General features: G+C 38.3%; 1 protein-coding gene across 1 annotated transcript in view; it reads left to right on the top strand.

The window, feature by feature from the left end:
- LOC133605878 (adhesion G protein-coupled receptor L3-like) overlaps window positions 1–20,439 on the top strand; it is a 381,662-nt gene that overhangs the window by 193,601 nt on the left and 167,622 nt on the right. Inside the window, exon 5 of the mRNA XM_061959234.1 lies at window positions 8,599–8,708. Within this exon, the coding sequence (XP_061815218.1) occupies window positions 8,599–8,708 (110 nt within the window). The remainder of the gene's footprint in view (window positions 1–8,598; window positions 8,709–20,439) is intronic.

The following is a 20,439-nucleotide window of genomic DNA, read 5'->3' as shown; positions in this document are numbered from 1 at the left end:
TATAGGTATATTAACTTGTACCGTATTTTTCGGACTATAACGCACACTTAAAATACTTTAATTTTCTCGAAAATCGACAGTGTGCTTTATAACCCGATGCGCCTAATGTACGTCATGATTTTGGTTGTGCGCACCGACCTCGAAGCAATTTTATTTGGTACATGGTGTAATGATAAGTGTGACCAGTAGATGGCAGTCATACATAAGAGATACGTGTAAACTGCAAGATGACGCCCGTAAACAACACCAAAACTTTAAATGTTCCATTGAGAATATTGAACATTACACACGGCGCTCAAAAATATGTCAAAATGTTTTTAGTATGACTTCGGTAAGCTATGAAGCCGCACCGCTTGATGGATTGTCGGCGCATTAAACATACGAGTATTACTACGGTGTGTGTATAAGGACCGCATAATGGCACCGATTAGCAGACATATTACCTGGTGTTTTGTTTCACAATATTTTGCAAAACCAACTTTTTTTCCCTTCTGGTACCTGCTAATGTGTATTTGGGATCTGCATAAGTCCTGAAAATGTGTGCGCGTCTGCCATTGTAGTCCGTGGCTACACCATAGTCATAAGCTTCTTCTTTTTCTCTATCTTCTTGTCATGGGGCATTCATCTTCCACTGTTGCCATTTCTAATACAAAGTAACGTAAAGTTCTTACTTATATATGTCAGTAAACTAGCTATCAAAGCGCTAAAACCTGTAGTGGGTTTACATAATTCACCCACGGAACTGTAGTTATTAGATGGTTCCGGTCAGACGGTTATTCACGGGACACATTTCCGGCGTTGATGTTGCACTAGTGAGCCACGGATGAGGAGATGCTGCTCCGTTATTGATTTAAGTCAAGTCTGAATGTCATTAAAACAGTTAGCTCCATCTTTTGAAACTTTTTCAACCCCCGTCCTTGCACTCTATACGCCTACAACAAAGATGACGGGGAGAAGACGCTGTCGAAGACCGCCCACAAAACCCTGCATCCTAAAGAGACGCTCAGAAAGCTACTTGAAAATGGTCTGTACCACATAATCTATGCAAAACTTTCACGAAAGAACCACCATCACATGTTATGTCGACCACAAGATAGTGTTTTAAATTGAGAAAAAAATCATAATATGACCCCTTTAATGCGCCTTATAATCCATTGTGCCTTTTGTATGAAAATAGACCTGAATAGAACCGCTCATCGGCAGTGCACCTTTTAATCTGGTCCGAAAAATATGGTACTGTCAAATGAATAATTTTTAAATCAAATGAATCCCACTTTTTAATTGTGATTAATCCAAGTAAATTACTTGTTTACAACATGTTAATTTACATTAAACAATACCATTATATTATTGTCAGAATGTCATACACAAACATTTTCTTAAATATTTTACTGAATATACGGAAAGTATTTGGCCAAAACGTGGTAACAGTTTTACCTAAAGTCCAGTCAGGGACTTCCAAAAAAAAAAGAAAGTGCATTCTATTCTTTGATGATACAGTAGCTAAACTGATCTCTGGCGCTACGGTACATGCTACCATTTCATGTGATGTTGTGCTTGATGCTGGTCCTTCTTTGTAAGGTGTTGCGCTGTAGGTGATGTTTTTTGAGACGTCTCGTCAAAAAAAGCAAAAAGTATCGTTAATTTAGTTAAAGAAAAAAAACGCACAGAGCAGCGATAAAAAGGATTTTTGCATGTAGGTCAAGATTAAATCTTTGGGATTAAGTGCGCAATCATCCCGTTGGATACGAAGCATGTTTGTTTAATCCCTCAAGAGGAAAGAAGTTATTATTCCTATGATTGCCTTTGCAGATTTGGTCCTGGCTTAGCTTCGGTTGACAAAAAAAAAAAGAAATAAAAAAACAAAGTGTGCATGTTGGACATTTTGGACAAGTCATGGTAGTTCAATCTTCTCCATCCATCTGGCATCGCTGTGACACAAATCAATAAAATACTTTTTTTTTTACTGAGTTTTTTTATGAACTAAAATCCTCTGGATGTGAAGGAGAAGCCACCTTATTTTGAGCTTTTCCTGGAAGACTGAGCTCATCAACCTATGCCTTAGGGTGAGTCCGGCAGCCCTACAGAGGATACTTATTTCGTCCGTTTGTATCCGCCATCGTGCTTTTTCAATTACTACCCAAAGCTGGTGTCACAGGTGAGAGTGGAAACATAGATCGACTGGTAAATCGTCTCAGGTCCCTCTTCACCACGACCGTCTGGTATCACAACCACATTACTGCAATTGCTGCTCCCATCTGTCAATCTTAGGCTGCAGCCTTCACTCACTTGTTCTCCCGAGATACTGGAACACCTCCACCTGGGCCAATACTTCACTCTAGGGCTGTGAATCTTTGGGTGTCCCACGATTCGATTCAATATCGATTCTTGGGGTCACGATTCGATTCAAAATCCTTTTTTTTTTTCAATTCAACACGATTCTCGATTCAAAAACGATTTTTTCCCGATTCAAAACGATTCTCTATTCATTCAATACATAGGATTTCAGCAGGATCTACCCCAGTCTGCTGACATGCAAGCAGAGTAGTAGATTTTTGTAAAAAGCTTTTATAATTGTAAAGGACAATGTTTTATCAACTGATTGCAATAATGTAAATTTGTTTTAACTATTTAATGAACTAAAAATATGACTTATTTTATCTTTGTGAAAATATTGGACACAGTGTGTTGTCAAGCTTATGAGATGTGATGCAAGTGTAAGCCACTGTGACACTATTGTTATTTTATTTTTATTTTTTTGTAAATGTCTAATGATAATGTCAATGAGGGATTTTTAATCACTGCTATGTTGAAATTGTAACTAATATTGATACTGTTGTTGATAATATTCATTTTTGTTTGACTACTTTTGGTTTGTTCTGTGTCGTGTTTGTGTCACAACTAGAGATCTTGGCGTACGAAGAGATTAAAAGACGAACGCAATGGCCGCCGTGCAGAGTTTCAACGGTTGAGCGAGACCGTAAATCGCCTCAAACACCACCCATGTGCTGTGGTGTTGTTCCTTTGTGCGTGTGTGTGTATCCTGAAGGTTGGAACCAGGAAGAGGGCGGGTCACAATTAGAGATGTCCGATAATATCGGCAGGCAGATATTATCGGCCGATAAATGCGTTAAAATGTAATATCGGAAATTATCGGTATCGGTTTATTTTATTATTAGTGTCATTTTTTTAAATTTATTTTTTTTTTTAATTTTTTTTATTAAATCAACATAAAAAACACAAGATACACTTACAATTAGTGCACCAACCCAAAAAACCTTCCTCCCCCATTTGCACTCATTCACACAAAAGGGTTGTTTCTTTCTGTTATTAATATTCTGGTTCCTACATTATATATCAATATATATCAATACAGTCTGCAGGGATACAGTCCGTAAGCACACATGGTTGTGCGTGCTGCTGGTCTACTAATAGTACTAACATTTAGCAGTTAATTTTACTCATTTTCATTAATTACTAGTTTCAATGTAACTGTTTTTATATTGTTTTACTTTCTTTTTTATTCAAGAAAATGTTTTAAATTTATTTATCTTATTTTTTTTTTTTTTTTTTTTTTTAAAGTACCGTATTTTCCGCACCATAAGGCGCCCTGGGTTAAAAGCCGCGCCTTCAATGAACGGCATATTTCAAAACTTTGTCCACCTATAAGCCGCCCGGTGTTGTAAGCCGCATCTAACTGCGCTAAAGGAATGTCAAAAAAACAGTCAGATAGGTCAGTCAAACTTTAATAATATATTAAAAACCAGCGTTCTAACAACTCTGTTCACTCCCAAAATGTACGCAAATGTGCAATCACAAACATACGTATATCAACATGGACAGAGCTGCGTGAAAAAAGCCACCCGGCCTCTTCGCGTAAACTTAAACTTACCTTAACCACTCGCTCATCTTTTCTTCATCCATCCCTTCGAGTTAGCTTTTTATGATGACGCCGGCTGGAAAGGTCTCTTTTGGCAAGGTCTTCCTTTTGAATATCACCATGGGTGGAAGTTTCATTAGCATGGCAAGCTAGAACCACAGTGAAGGATGACTTCTCATTCCCTGTGGTGCGAATATTCACCGTACGTGCTCCCGTTGTATCCACGGTGCGTTTCATAGGAATATCAGTTGCTGTGAAATAGTAATCCGTGTGTGGATGGAGAGATTGCGTCTTTTCATGAACCGGATCCCTGACGCTTAGTAGGAGCCATTTTGTGGTCTTTACAGATGTAAACACACAAAGGAAATGAAACGTAAGGTGATATCCGCGCGCTTTTTCTTCTTCTACGCGGGCGGGTGGTTGCTTACAGTAGAAGAAGAAGCGCTTCCTGTTCTATGGGGGCGGGTGCTTACCTTGGCGGTTGCTTGCGTAGAAGAAGAAGCGCTTCCTGTTCTACCGGGAAAAAAGATGGCGGCTGTTTACCGAAGTTGCGAGATCGAAACTTTATGAAAATGAATCTTAATATTTATCCATATATAAAGCGCACCGGGTTAAAAGGCGCACTGTCAGCTTTTGAGAAAATTTGTGGTTTTTAGGTGCGGCTAATAGTGCGGAAAATACGGTACCTTATCTTCGCCATACCTGGTTGTCCAAATTAGGCATAATAATGTGTTAATTCCACGACTGTATATATCGGTTGATATCGGTATCGGTAATTAAAGAGTTGGACAATATCGGATATCGGCAAAAAGCCATGATCGGACATCCCTAGTCACAATGATCGAACGTGAGTCATTTACCTGACTGTGACTTACAAATAGTGCTGATTACTAATTTCACACACCTGCGCCACCAGTGCAACGCAACACTGCTGTCGACTGTCCACAACAGAACACTGAAAAGACAAAAAAAAGGAGGCTTGTCTGAAAGTAAGACTTATATAATATTTACCTTGATTTGAATTTTCATTTCATTTGAAGCTGTAGCAAACTTACAGTATGTCAAATGTATAGAATTGTCATTTATCTTTGTGTTGATACAATACAGTGACATTGTGCGTATTTTAGACAAACAATAGTTGCAAATGTGGATTAATCATGACTAATTATTTTGCAAACTGTGTTTAATCTGATTAAACGTTTGAATAATTTGACATACCTAATAACGCAACATTTGAGAAAAGCTAAATAAAAAATATTAAAAACGCACATTCCATGGGATTTTTCCAATTGGTCTAAGGCAGTGTTTTTCAACCACTGTGCCGCGGCACACTAGTGTGCCGTGAGATACAGTCTGGTGTGCCGTGGGAGATTATCTAATTTCACCAATTTGGGTTAAAAATATTTTTTGCAAACCAGTAATTATAGTCTGCAAATAATATGTTGTTGTTGAGTGTCGGTGCTGTCTAGAGCTTGGCAGAGTAACTGTGTAATACTCTTCCATATCAGTAGGTGGCAGCCGGTAGCTAATTGCTTTGTAGATGTCGGAAACAGCGGGAGGCAGGGAGCAGGTAAAAAGGTGTCTAATGCTTAAACCAAAAATAAACAAAAGGTGAGTACCCCAAAGAAAAGGCATTGAAGCTTGGGGAAGGCGATGCAGAAGAAAACTAAAACTGAACTGGCTACAAAGTAAACAAAAACATAATGCTGGACGACAGCAAAGACTTAATGTGTACATGACATGACAATCAACAATGTTCCCCACAAAGAAAGATAAAATCAACTGAAATATTCTTGATTGCTAAAACAAAGTAGATGCAGGAAATATTGCTCAAAGGAAGACATGAAACTGCTTCAAGAAAATACCAAAAAAAGAGAAAAAGACACAACACACAGGAAAACAGCAAAAAACTCCAAATAAGTCACGGCGTGATGTGACAGGTGGTGACAGTACACCTACTTTGAGACAAGAGCTATATTGATGCATGGTTGGTTATGGTTTAAAGTCATATCCAACAATTGCGACAACAACTTTTTATTGTCAACTGAGTTTCGTTTTTTAATGATTTCTGCTGGTGGTGTGCCTTCGCATTTTTTCAGTGAAAAAAATGCGCCTTGGCTCAAAAAAGGTTGAAAAACACTGGTCTAAGGAATTGGTCAGTTAGTATTCATAAAAACTGTCGGGTTATAAATGTTACAATATGATTTGATACATTTTTAGATTAACATTTTATATTCTCAGAGTTTTGGCTCATTATTTGAAAAGCAAAGTTTCTACTATGATATACGATGCCATGCTACGCTTTATTATGCTATGCCATGCCATGTTATGCTATGGCACTATGCCTTCTCCACGTTAAAGTCTACACAGCCGCTAGGTGTCTTGGGATTGCTACGTTTAACCAAACCCAACACTTATGCAATGCTATGCTATGCTATGCCATGCCATGCCATGCCAGGTGTCTTTGGATTGCTATTAACAACCCTGCTGTGATCCAGCTCAATTCACTTTGGAGTTTCTTCATGTTCGTTTTCCAAGGGGGTAATTTTCTATTTTAACAAGACCCCCCCCCCCCCTCCCCCCACCACATCCTCCACTGCCCAACCCCACCCCCCTCCTCCCTATAGAATAAAGGGTCTTGTGAAGAGATAATTGTTTCTCAGTCACAATGAGCTCTTATTTACTTGAGTGGCATTTACTGGCTGCTGAGTGTGGGTAGTTTGTCTTTAGGGGAGGGGGGTCTAGCTATGGTTCATCAAGCCATAAAGGAAGCTGACTATATTTCATTACAACTTTTCCCCCTCTCATGACTTGAATTGATTAGTGAGCAGCCAATCAATGTTAATTAAGGTGTAGAGGATCATTTAATTGCGCTGTATGAATCATTGTGTCAGACCCCCCCCCCTCCGCCTTGACCTTCCCAGGATAAATACTATTTACTGTTCGGCAAAGATACTAATGGTATAGATTCAGAGCATTGATACAAACGCTTTTATGGTTATCATCATATTTCTCTTTTGTGCATTCACTGGTAACAAAACAAAATATACTGCAAGTCCGTTAAAGTCAAGGGAATTCTTAAATGAAAAGAAGAAATCTAATATAATAAAAGTATTAAAATGTTGTGCTTTTTTGTACGGTTTACCTGACAGGCATGAATAGTGTATCACTATTGGGGGGCAGATCTTTCATATAGTTTCAAACAAAACTATAAAAAATATTAAATACAAAAAAAAAATCATCAAATGTTATATTTCTGTTTTCTTTTTGATTTTCTGTGCAAGACATGCATACATGACGGTAGCATACCCTTCTCGATTTTAGGGTGGGGGCAACTTTTCCACTTTGACCTACATATACAAAAGGAGAACCCAACCCCGTCCACCAAAAAGTCCCGGCCAAAATGTTTTTTTGTCTGGTTGTCTGTCCATGTGACATAGCATGACAGGATTGTACCATTTTAAAGATAATACTCAACTCAACACTCTCATATTGACTGAAAAGGCAAATAAGATATATATCCTTAAAACAAACGAAGTAAAGTGTTTTTTGTGTTTGATGTAACGTGACTTGATCATACTTTTCTTAATTGTGTTGGGTGAAAACCTTTCCAATTTTGCCTCAAATGGCAAAAAGAGAAAATAATTTGAACAAAAAAGAATCATGAAATGCCATATTTTCATTTGTTTGGTAGTCTGTCCTTTTAGGTTAGAGCAGTGTTTTTCAACCACTGTGCCGTGGCACACTAGTGTGCCGTGAGATACAGTCTGGTGTGCCGTGGGAGATTATCTAATTTCACCTATTTGGGTTAAAAATATTTTTTGCAAAACAGTAATTATATTCTGCAAATAATGTGTTGTTTTTGAGTGTCGGTGCTGTCTAGAGCTCGGCAGTGTAAACGTGTAATACTCTTCCATATCAGTAAGTGGCAGCCGGTAGCTAATTGCTTAGTAGATGTCGGAAACAGCGGGAGGCAGCGTGCAGGTAAAAGTGTCTAATGCTTAAACCAAAAATAAACAAAAGGTGAGTGCCCGTAAGAAAAGGCATTGAAGCTTATGGAAGGCTATGCAGAACAAAACTAAAACTGAACTGGCTACAAAGTAAACAAATTCATAATGCTGGACAACAGCAAAGACTTACTGTGGAGCAAAGACGGCGTCCACAATGTACATGACATCACAATCAACAATGTCCCCACAAAGAAAGATAAAAACAACTGACATATTCATATGATTGCTAAAACAAAGTAGATGCGGGTAATAGCGCTCAAAGGAAGACATGAAACTGCTACAGGAAAATACCAAAAAAAAAGAAAAAGCCACCAAAATAGGAGCACAAGACAAGAACTAAAACACTACACACAGGAAAACAGCAAAAAAACTCAAAATAAGTCACGGCGTGATGTGACAGGTCGTGACAGTACACCTACTTTGAAACGAGCTATATTGATGCATGGTTGTTTAGGGTTTAAAGTCATATCCAACAATTGCGACAACGACTTTTTATTGTCAACTGAGTTTCGTTTTTTAATGATTTCTGCTGGTGGTGTTCCTCCGGATTTTTTCAATGAAAAAAATGCGCCTTGGCTCAAAAAAGGTTGAAAAACATTGGGGTTGGAGGACAGCTTTGATTATAAACTCAAATGACAAAAACATCTTTATTGTTACAATTTTTACTCATTTCCTGTAAATCAACACCCCCCTTTCTCTTTGTTTCAGATGTAATAACCGGACCCAGTGTGCCGTTGTTGCCGGCCCGGACGTGTTTCCCGACCCCTGTCCCGGAACGTACAAATATCTGGAAGTCCAGTATGAATGCGTGCCCTTCAGTATGTACTCCCTCCCTTTCTCTCAACATTAATTTCCTGCTCTGTGACTCATCAAGGCTCTCTTTATTAGTGCAATACACTGAATGTGATGACGAGAGCTGATATGACCTCCATGCTTACATGTGTAGAAATAATCACGTTATTACCATGGCGGAAATGTTTATCCGTTGGTGTGACATTCTGTCGGGACTAGCTGTTAATGGAAATAGAGGCTATTTTTTTTTAGAATCAAGCGCTAAGAGACTGGAGTGGTACCCTCCAAGGTTGATTGATACCAGAGGCTTGTTACACTTTAAGGCAAGTGAACAGACTCCTACTGTACTTTAGACCTACCCCCAGACAGAAGTTACTTTAGGGCTACAACATGTTGTTAATTGGGTGGTCTCCTCCAAAGTACCACCCCTGTACCCTCTAGTCTAGACTTTAAGGAACAGAAATGGACGCCTTTTAGTCGGAATTCAAGTGTTATGCTCCAAGATACAGTCTCTTCAGACGTAGACGTCTACTGTTTGTTTATTTGAGACACGCAAACAGACAACTACTATACTTAAGACCCACTGTCAGTCACTTTAGGGGGGTATACAATTTTATCAGTGGGTGTTGCACCTTAGGCCATAAAAATGAACCTTTGTACTACTTGTGTACCTTTGACTTTTACCAAATCTTTTGCACCTTTTGACATAAAAACCATCTCCTACTGCATTTAAAACCTACTCTGTTTATAGTCACTTTAAAAGGAAAGGGCTTCTCTTGGACATATGTCACTTTAGGAGTGCAGAATCTGGGTACCCTCCAAGGTAATGCCTCTGTTCCCCTTGAGATGTATACATTGAATCCTACTGTGCAGTGAACCTACTGTACTCTACAAGAAAAATCACTTGAAGGTACTGTACATAAATCAGCTCCAACTGTACTTCACACCTGCTCTTCGTCAGTTGTCACTTTAGGTACTGCTTCCGATGTGTTGTACCTTAAAATACAGAAATGGACTCATTCCATAATTCACTCAATTTGAGGGTTTCCTACCTTGTCAGCAAGGTGTTATCCCCCAAGGTACTGCCTCCGTTCCCTTTGAGGTGCATACATTGACTCCTACTGTAGTCTGGACCTACGCTGAGAGAAAAGTCACCTTAAGGGACATAAATCAACTCCTACTGTACTTCCAAAACTGCTTCCTGTCAGTAATCACTTTAGGTACTGCTTCCCCACTTTTGACTTTTACCTGATGTGTTGCACCTTAAAGGGGAACTGCACTTGTTTGGAATGTTGCCTATCGTTTACAATCCTAATGAGAAACAAGAAGACAAAAGGTTTATGTTTTTTTTGCATTCTAATTTGTAAAAATCGGCTTGTTCCTGGTGGCTGCTTGGTGCAGCTAATGGGAGCAATCCATTCTGTCGCTAAATCCCTTTAAAAATGCATCCAAAAACCGCCAACAATACTTAATTTACGCATTTACCGTATTTTTCGGACTATAAGTCGCTCCGGAGTATACGTCGCACCGGCTGAAAATGCACAATAAAGAAGAAAAAAAACATATATACGTCGCACTGGAATATAAGTCGCATTTTTGGGGCAAATTTATTTGATAAAACCCAACACCAAGAATAGACATTAGAAAGGCAATTTAAAATAAATAAAGAATAGTGAACAACAGGCTGAATAAGTGTACGTTATATGACACATAAATAACCAACTGTGAACGTGCCTGGTATGTTAACGTAACATATTATGGTAAGAGTCATTCAAATAACTATAACATATAGAGCATGCTATACGTTTACCAAACAATCTGTCACTCCCGATCGCTAAATCCGATGAAATCTTCCTCCTCGGTGTCGCTCCTGGAACGCGCCGCTAGCGTCCATTCTTTCTGCTGCTTGATCGCCGTTTTCTGCTGCATATTTCACTACGTCCAGCTTGTAATCTGCAGTATATGATTTCCTTTTCGGTGCCATTTTAGTTCAATCCTTCTCAGTTTTTATAAGTTACCGCCAATGTTGCTGTGATCTATTTTAATAGCTCCGGCAGTAGCGTATAGCATATAGCAGTTAGCATTCCAAAACCCACAATGCACTTCTGCCATGACCCGCCCCCGCCGAATTCTTATTGGTTGACGTGTGTGCGACGATTGCTGACGTGTGTGTGACGATTGCAGACATTTTCTTCGTCGCTCACGCGAATTAGATAAATAATATTATTTGATATTTTACGGTAATATGTTAATAATTTCACACATAAGTCGCTCCGGAGTATACGTCGCACCCACGGCCAAACTATGAAAAAAACCTCGACTTATAGTCAGAAAAATACGGTAAGTTCTGTAAACTGTATAATAACCTGTAACTGTAGCGACATCGTTATTGTAACAGTGAACACTGAGGAACTCTTTTATTTTTTTGTAGCGTATTAAGACATCATCTTGGGACAGCATGCTAAGGCATTAGTTGTAAGCTAGCTACGGCAAGAGATAAGCTAGCTTTTACATCAACAGCTGAATTGCTTTTGAGTTTGTAATGCACAACACAGGGCAATTGGACACCAATCTGCACTGACAGAAAAACAAGAACAATCATATTACAGTATCTCAGTCTGTAAAGTATGAGCCTACATTTCATGTTTGGTTTGTCCACAGCTAGCTTGGCAGTGTATGTAGTAATAATAACACGCATTGTGTACTGTGTGTATCATGATCAATATTATATCCAAGTTCCACGCTTATACCCGCAAGTCATGCCGACCTCACTCTCTCGGCTTCCTTCTGTTCCAACGTTTCACCTTTTGTTGGTGCTCGCTTCTGTAAGCAGCAGTATATCCTCCGTATATTCAGCTTCAAAAAGATAAGGTTGTGAATCCTCATTTGTCCAAAAATAGTACTCTACCTTGTCTGTTACCAAGTCTGCCATGATTACAACACACTCGCGTTTCCAAAAAGTAGGAACACACATTTGTTGCCGGAAGTCTGAAATGGCACTGCTATGTGAACAGAAATAAATGCGCTGAGGAAATAAATTCTGGTAATACATAAAATATGGTAAATATTGAACATACTGTTACATATTGTTAAGAACGTGTCTGTTGTTACATTATACAGTATATAGACTTGTAGTGTGTTTATAAAATGTTGATGGAGGGTTTTTACGTTGTTTTAGAGGCTTTGAAAGCTACAACTGTGATTCCCATTATCCGCATTTTGCAAGCGTTTTTTTTTAATCATCGTTTGAATCCTAAAAAAAAATACATGTTTGTTCTTGTCGCTCATAATGATTTTGAACGAAAATTCCACAAAAAGTGGAAGTCGAAGTCCTCATCAGGCAGAGGAAATGACGGTGGATCAGGCACACTCTAAGGAATCCAAGGACAAACACTATGCAGCAGGGCCAAGAGTGGAACTATCAAGAGAATAAGAAAAGATGATGACCCAAGAAATCATGGAAGAGAACTGTCCCATAAAATATCAGGGAACAAATCAAGCAAGTATCTCAAAACCAAACCTGTTGGAGAAACCTTTTGGCAGTCCGATGCTCCAGTAGGAGTGAAAAGGATTAAGAGTCCTCCGGTCCAGTGGGAAAACCATGTCATTTCAGCTATCCTGTGACTAAGTTCTTTAAGCAAGTCTTGTTAAAAATTAAAAAAAACAGGCCAACCTTGTCTCACATGACTTAAATGGTCGTTATTCTTAGTAGTGACTTCCGATCGAGTCGCATGGACCATGTATTTCCTTCCGAGCGTTCGTGTGAGGCCGCCCAAGGTCAGCTGAAGTGCAAGATCAGTAAACATCCAGTAAAATAGATAATTGATTTTATTAATAGAAGATTGGATCTGGCTACTGCATGACAATTAATCATATTTCTATTTCAACAACGCTTATTCAATGAGTGAGTGTTGAAGGCACATTGGCAGCCATGTTTGTTAACTTGTGTATACAACCTTCATTTAACCAGATAAGAAACCCATTGAGATCAAGATCTCTTTCATAAGGGTGACCTGGCCAAGAGGTCAACAGCACGTCACAGAGCAGTTTCATAAAAGTAATACATTAAGACATACTGTACATTTTAAAATGCATAAAAGAGAATTGTAAAACAATAAAGATTTACACCTTTTAAAAATACATGCACTGTGCAAACGTCTCTCGCTGTCTGTCCCTCAGGATAGAACGGAAGGCTCCAAATGGAAGTAGTTCAGAGAGTTTCAGTTTCGTCTGCAATGCATTCCCTGCCAGAGGGGCAGCAATGCCAAAAGCTCTTTTGCCAAATTCAATCCATACATGGGGAACAGTTAAAACATACAAATTGTTAGAACGTAATGCATAAGAGCTGTTTTTTCTTTGTAACAAGGTACACAAGTATGGAGGCATTAAACCTAAAAGAGCCTTATAAATGATAGTCAACCAATGTGTGGTATCTGCGTGCACTCAATGAAGATAAGTCTGCTTTCATATACGGTTGACAGTGGTGGGCGAGACTACGACAGCCAGTAACAAATCTTAGTGCTGAGTGAAAAACAGTGTCCAAGGACTGGAGGCATTTAAATAAAGCACTAAAAAAAGCACGTCTCCCTAATCAATTACGGGCAAGATAGTCAATTTCTTTCTGACTTTAAGAGGGAAGCAGTTTTTATTTCTGAAAAAAAAAAAAAGCTTTACCCTAAGCTTAGAGACCAGGTTGTTAATATGGGCTTTAAATAAAAGCTCCTGATCAAGAGTAAAACCCAAGTACTTATAATTTAAGACCTGCTCTATAGGGTTTCCATTTGATGTTACAATATTTGGAATATTTTCCAGTAGCACCCATGAATGAGAGAAAACCATTAGCTTGCTTTTATCTGTATTTAAAACCAATTTAAGATCATATAAGCGAGCCTGCATGACATCAAAAGCAGCTTGTAAAACCTCAAAAGCCTGAGTGATTGAGGTTGAACAGTAATGAATAATGGTGTCGTCTGCTGGTAAATTGCATTTGACAAATTATTGCAAAGATTACTTATGCAGATAGAAAATAAAATGGGCCCCAGCACTGATCCTTACGGAACTCCTTTGGTAATGTCCAGTAATGAAGAAGTCATGGCAGCCACCTGTACAAGTTGTGTTCTGCTGGAAAGATAGTCTGTGAACCAAGCAGCTGCATTTTTTAGATAATCCAATGTGATGAAGGGCTTGAATTAACAGACTGTGGTCTACTGTGTCAAATGCTTTAGACAAATCAATAAATAGGGCGACACAATATTTCTTGCCGTCTACAGCCTCGATTAAATCATTTAGGACCTTAAGTACAGCTGTAATAGTGCTATGCTGTTTTCTAAAACCAGATTGAAACAGAAAAAAAATATTGTTTGATTCTAAAAAATCCTTTAGCTGGTTACTGATCTTCTCAAACAATTTTGCTAAAATGCATAATTTAGAAAATTGGTCTGTAATTATTTATATTTGTGGGTTCACCCCCTTTTAGCAGGGGAAGAACAAAGGCCGATTTCCAGATATTTGGAATGCTTTTACTTGTTAGACTTAGGTTAAAAATATGCGAGAGAGGGTCGGCGTCAAAATCAGCAGTCAATTTTAAGAAAAAGGGTTCAATTTGGTCAGGTCCTGCTGCTTTAGTTGTGTCCTGGCTCTTTAGTGCACTGTTTACTTTACAGATACAGGTGTGAACTCAAAAGTGCAGGTGCTGCGTCTATTTACAGCCTGTGGTGTATTTGGTATATTAACATTAGTTATACCAACATTTGAAAATTGAGGATTCAACGACTCACACAAGGACCCGGCAGAAACAAGAAACTCATTAAAACAATTTGATATAGCTGTCTTATCAGACAAAGTACCAGATTGAGTAATTAAAGGACTTGGAAAGTAATTTGTTGTCACATGATTCAAAGAAGCTTTTATGGTTTGCCAAAACTTTTTGGGGTCATTTATGTCTTTTGCATTCATGCAGGTAAAAATCAGACTTGGCTCTCGAAAGCTGAGCCAGTCAACTTCTGTCTTTGTTTTTCGAGCCCTGGCCCAAGCAATGTCTCCCTCTTTGAGAAGGTTTCCAATTTCAGAGGAAAACCAGGGATTATTTCGACCTTTAACTCAAAATTTTCGTAATTTTCGTTTATTGACTATACGTTGAAATTCATTATAAAAGTATTTCAAGGCTATCTCAACATCATCAATGAAAGCAACTCTGTTCCACTGAAAGACAGCTAAGTCGTATATAAAAGCTGGGAGGTAAACACTTTTAATATCTTTTTTGCATGTAATAGTGGGTTTTAATTTTGGTAGCTTGTAGTTTCTTAGAGCTGCAATTGTACAATGATCACTCAAGTCATTGACAAATACCCCAGTATCAGTCTACTTATGGGGAGCGCTGGTTAGAACTAGATCAAGTAAAGATAACCTTTTTGTTAGTTTTTGGGGGAAGTGATTGAGTTAAATTTAGTGAGCAGCTTTAAGGTTATCAGAAGAGGAAGTCAACCAGTCAAAATGTAAATCACTAACCAAGAGAAGTTCACTAGCATTTAACCCACTCATAAAGGATGCAAGAGAGGCAAGGGCTTCAGTAGAGGTCTATAACACCCTACAATTGCGAGGGGTTGGCCATGCGAGAATTCAAGCTGCAGGGCAAGGAGTTCAAATTGTTTAGTGATTGACAGTGATGATAATAAGGTAACATTAAATTTGTTTTTTATATACATGGCCACTCTTTCACCTTTTTGAGGATGATCGCATCGGAAGATATATCCATTTATAGCAATGTCCTTGTCAGAGACTGCTTTACTTAGCCAGGCTTCTGATAAGATAAAGATGTCTGCATTGGTTGTTAGAATCCAGATTTGGACTAAGTCTAATTTTGGCAGTAGACTTCTAATATTTGAATGAATAATGGGCCAGGGTTTGGTTGCACATTGCCTGATAGCAGTAGTAAGAGCAATACAAAGATTGTCCGTTTCATATTGCAAGGTAACCCGATGAAAACATTACTTGGCTTCGCAATGTCAAAATGAGTAATTTCAGAAGGAGTAAAACATCTATTTAACACAGAAATACACCATAAATGAAGCTGGTTAGAATAATTTAGCACTGACCCACATGTGGACATCAATAACCTTTTGTGTAAATTATGTAGTTTCAAAGGACCAGGTGATTGTTATTGCGTTCGGTAGAGTTAAAGGTTGGTGGAGCACCTGGTCAGGTACCCCACTACAATTGTGGAAAACAAGTCCAGGAAAAAGCATTAATATTAAATAGAGAGCTTGTGTCAAAGTCATTGTTAAATTGTTTTACTACCTACTAGTGTTGTAACGATACCAATATTTTGGTACCGGTAGCGGTACTAAAATCATTTCGATACTTTTCGGTACTTTTCTAAATAAAGGGAACCACAAAAAAATTGCATTATTGGCTTTATTTTAACAAAAAATCTTAGGGTACATTAAACATATGTTTCTTATTGCAGTTAAGTCCTTAAATAAAATAGTGAACATACTAGACAACTTTTCTTTTAGTGGTAAGTAAACAAACAAAGGCTCCTAATTAGTCTGCTGACATATGCAGTAACATATTGTTTCATTTATCATTCTATTATTTTGTCAACATTATTAAGGCCAAGTGGTAGAAAATTATTAATCTACTTGTTCCTTTACTATTAATATCTGCTTACTTTGTCTTTTAACATGTTCTGTCTACACTTCTGTTAAAATGTAATAATCATTTATCCTTCTGTTGTTTGATACTTTACGTTAGTTTTGGATGATACCACAAATTTGGGTATCAATCAGATACCAAGTAGTTACAGGATCATACATTGGTCATATTCAAAGTCGTCATGTGTCCAGGGACATATTTCCTGAATTTATAAACATAATATACATTTTTTTAAAACGAAAGGAGATGTTGTGATGCCAAAAAATATCGACGTAATTATAGTAGTATCGACTAGATACGTGCCTGTACTTGATATCATTACAGTGGATGTTAGGTGTAGATCCACCCATGGCGTTTGTTTACATTTTGATGCCGGTGAGCTACGGTGTGTAGTGAAGCATGTTTAGCTATTCCTCGTCCTGCAGGGATGATACTTTTAAGAAACTTACTTTATTTGTCACCATGGAGACCAGGATTAGTGATTTAGAAGTAGCTAAAACACTGCCGACGGCGGATGGACTTTAGCCGCTAACTAGCTAGCCGTGTCTTAAAGCACCTCTTCCTGAGGGCGTTTCAGTGTTGTAACTTCACCTTTATCTTTACTTTTTAAGCCAAAATGCATCCGTTCTCCCTTTTCTGTGTACACACATTGTCTGTTTGTAAGTACTCCGTGATTGTGCACTGCTGAACATGCTCCTCAGATCGTAAACCAGCAATGTCACGACGTGACTTCGACACGGGCGTGGAGGGGCGGTGTGGGACCGGTACGTTTAGAGGCGGTATAGTACCGAAAATGATTAATTAGTATCGCGGTAGTATACTAATACCGGTATACCGTACAACCCTACTACCTACCCAGGTCCAATTTTGGAAGTTCAGATGTCCAGGCTACAGCAGTTGGAAGGCCAAGCTAAGGCTAGCAGCGGCCCAGCCTTAGTCAGTCTGAGGCTCGGATAGATCCAGGCTGTGGCAGAAGGAAGGCCACAGGCACAGGGGTATCTCCTCCCCTAGTGCACTTTCTAGATTACCTTTAGGCAGAACCTTTATGAAGACCCATAAACATGTCCAATAGATGGCATTGGTCTCCGCCCTCTTTCATTGCGCCACTCCCCATCTATTTTCTTAGTGCTTTATTGAAACCTTTCACCGAAGCAACAGCACCTCCCCAGAAATTCAGACAGTTGCTAATTGAATCTGCACAGTGAGGAATTTGACCAACATTGTCGTAAAAACTCAGGAAAAATAAATGTCCTTCCAAAAACAAGCATGAACGGATTAACAACACAACATTTTTGCTTTTTCTTTGGGTTTTTATGGCTTATTTGCTTTACCCATCACTTGTTCAAAGTTAAGGTAGCCTAAAATGTTTTATTGATTTTACTATTAGCGACTAACCAAATAATTCATATTTAACTGAAGCTTACTGAAATTTGCTGAAGTCATATAATTCGTAATTTGAACAAAGTGTTTGTTAAAACTAAAAGAAAACCAATACACACATCAGGTTAGCGAGCATTAAGGGGTTAACGCTATATGTGTTAAAGTACTGCCAAAAAAACAGAAGAAGTGGAATTTATTAAGATCTGCTGTTTCCTACGCCTTTTTAGACAGGTTAATTGTACAAGTGTAATAAACATATGATGCTCGATGATGTGCACGTTCAAAATAAACTAAACCATTACCGTCGCCATATAATGTACCTCAATAATCGAACATATCCAGGCATGTTTTGTTTTTTTGCCCTTTTTTTGACTCCATTGGGACACTCAAAGTTACAGTACATTTTATACATGTTACTATTAACCAAGACCCAACTGTTAGGTTTTACAATGCGGAATTCAACCAAATGTTTAGTTTTTACTATTAACTCCTTTTTACAATTCGGGGATATCATGGGCTGGCATGTATGATGAGGTCATACAATTTGGAATTATTCCAAAATGTTTGTAAAAAGACAAACCAAATCAATGTGAGTACATAAATAACTCAGTTAATCAAAGATCACCTGATTTTTAACATTACACACGTTTTTCTTTCCTTCTTTTTGCAACACTTGTCACAAGTGATCCAAGTTAAGGTACAATTTTTAGAAGCATTTTTATTATTACTTACAAACTCAACAATTTTGGGAAACTAAGGACTAGCATGTAAGATGAGGTCGTACAATTTGAAATTCAAACAATACAAATGCGGGTACGCTAAGACATTTTATCGATGATCAACTAATATTTAACATTCTGTAAGTTAAACTTTTTCTTGTTTTAATGTGGAGTTTTTTGCGACACTCGTCACGAGATATCCAAATTAAGGTACCGTATTTTCTAGACTATAAGGCGTACTTAAAATCCTTTTTTTTTCTCAAAGCTTGACAGTGCGCCTTATAACCCGGTGCACCTAATGAATGCAATAAGTTTGGTTGAGCCTACCCACCTCATTTGGTACATGGTGTAATGATAAGTGTGACCAGTAGATGGCAGTCAAACAAAAGAGATAAGTGTAGGCTGCACTATGATGGCAATATGACTCAAGTAAACACCAACATTGTATATGTTCCATTGAAAATATAGAACATTACCAACGGCGCTCAAAAATCTATCAAAATGTTTTAGTACGACTTTGGTAAGCTATGAAGCCGCTCCACTTGATGTGCTTCAACATACGAGTATTATTATGGTGTGTGTATAAAGTAAGACATATCTGGCGTTTTGTTTCGCAATATTATGCAAAAGCAACTTTTCTTACCTTCTGGTACCTGCTAATCTGTATTTGGGATCTGCATAAATCCTGAAAAATCCGCCTTTGTAGTCCGTGCCGACACCGTAGTCGATAAGCTTCTTCTTTTTGTCTATCTTCTTGTTATGGGACATTCATCCTCCGCTGTTGTCATTTCTAATATAAAGTAGTGTAAAATTCTTACTTATATCTGTCAGTAAACTCACCATGAAAGCGCTAAAACATACCCGTGTAGTGAGTTGACATTATTCACCCAAGGAACTTTAGTTATTAGAGAGTTCCGGTCGGACGTATTTTTACGGGACACATTTCCGGTGTGGAGATGCTGCTCCGTTATTGATTTAAGTAAAGTCTGAATGTCATTAAAACAGTTTTCAATTTAGAAAAAAAATAAAATAATATGACTCCTTTTAATGCGCCTATAATCCGGTGCGCCTAATATGAAAAAAGATAAAAAATACTGGGTTTTTTCATCAGCAGTGCGCCTTATAATCCGGTGAGCCCTATGGTCTGGAAAATAAGGTACCTTGTTTTACCATTGTGTCTGATTTACTACAAGAGTGTATGTCTTAGTACATTACAAATAATAACGATTTAGAGAAAACCAAGGGCCAGCTAAACCTCAAACGATAAATTGCAAAATTACGGGGTGCATATCGTCTATGGTTCTCTGCACTTAATAGGATTTTGTGTAATAACTGAACTGCTGTTTTTTGTAAATAAGAACAGCAGAACATAGCAGGTCTCACATCCTTGTCCAAAGTTTGCAAACAAGAGCCAAGACGTATAATCGCACAATTCCATTCATTCATTTAGCTTTGTATACTCCTTGCTTAATTACCTTTTAATTCATTTTGCTAATAATAACGAGACACCTAGCTAGCAGCCTGACGTTACCTCCAGTCCAATTAAGAGACTAGCGGGTTTTTGGCAAGCACTGACAAGCACCTGCTCTCAACGTCTGGCCTTCTGTGTTGGCAGGTGAGACCGTAAAATGGATTCTTCCACACACGAGCATCGCTTACAATGCAGCATGCCTAATATGGTGTGAGGATTCAGTGCCGTAGATAAACGGTGTGACCAGGACACTCATTTGTCCTGTTTTGTAGCGTGCTCCTAAAGGCAGCATGGAGGAAGAGGTAGCATTTCCGATACCTTAGCACAGGGGTGTCAAACGTACGGCCCCAGGGCCGGATCAAGCCGAATAGGTTTTATGCGGAATGAGTTTGCTATGTATAAATATTAACCTGATTTTTTAAATGAAAGAAACAGCTGTTTTAAATGTGTCCACTGGATGTCGCAAGAGCAATTCTTTGTATCTTTGTAGATGATGCTACATATGTCAGTCAAGGAGAATGATCAAACTACATG

The sequence above is a fragment of the Nerophis lumbriciformis genome, linkage group LG05 (assembly GCF_033978685.3).
Source record: "Nerophis lumbriciformis linkage group LG05, RoL_Nlum_v2.1, whole genome shotgun sequence".
Classification (NCBI taxonomy): domain Eukaryota; kingdom Metazoa; phylum Chordata; class Actinopteri; order Syngnathiformes; family Syngnathidae; genus Nerophis; species Nerophis lumbriciformis.
Note: the sequence above shows the minus strand (reverse complement) of the source record. Positions and strands in the feature narration are given on the sequence as shown.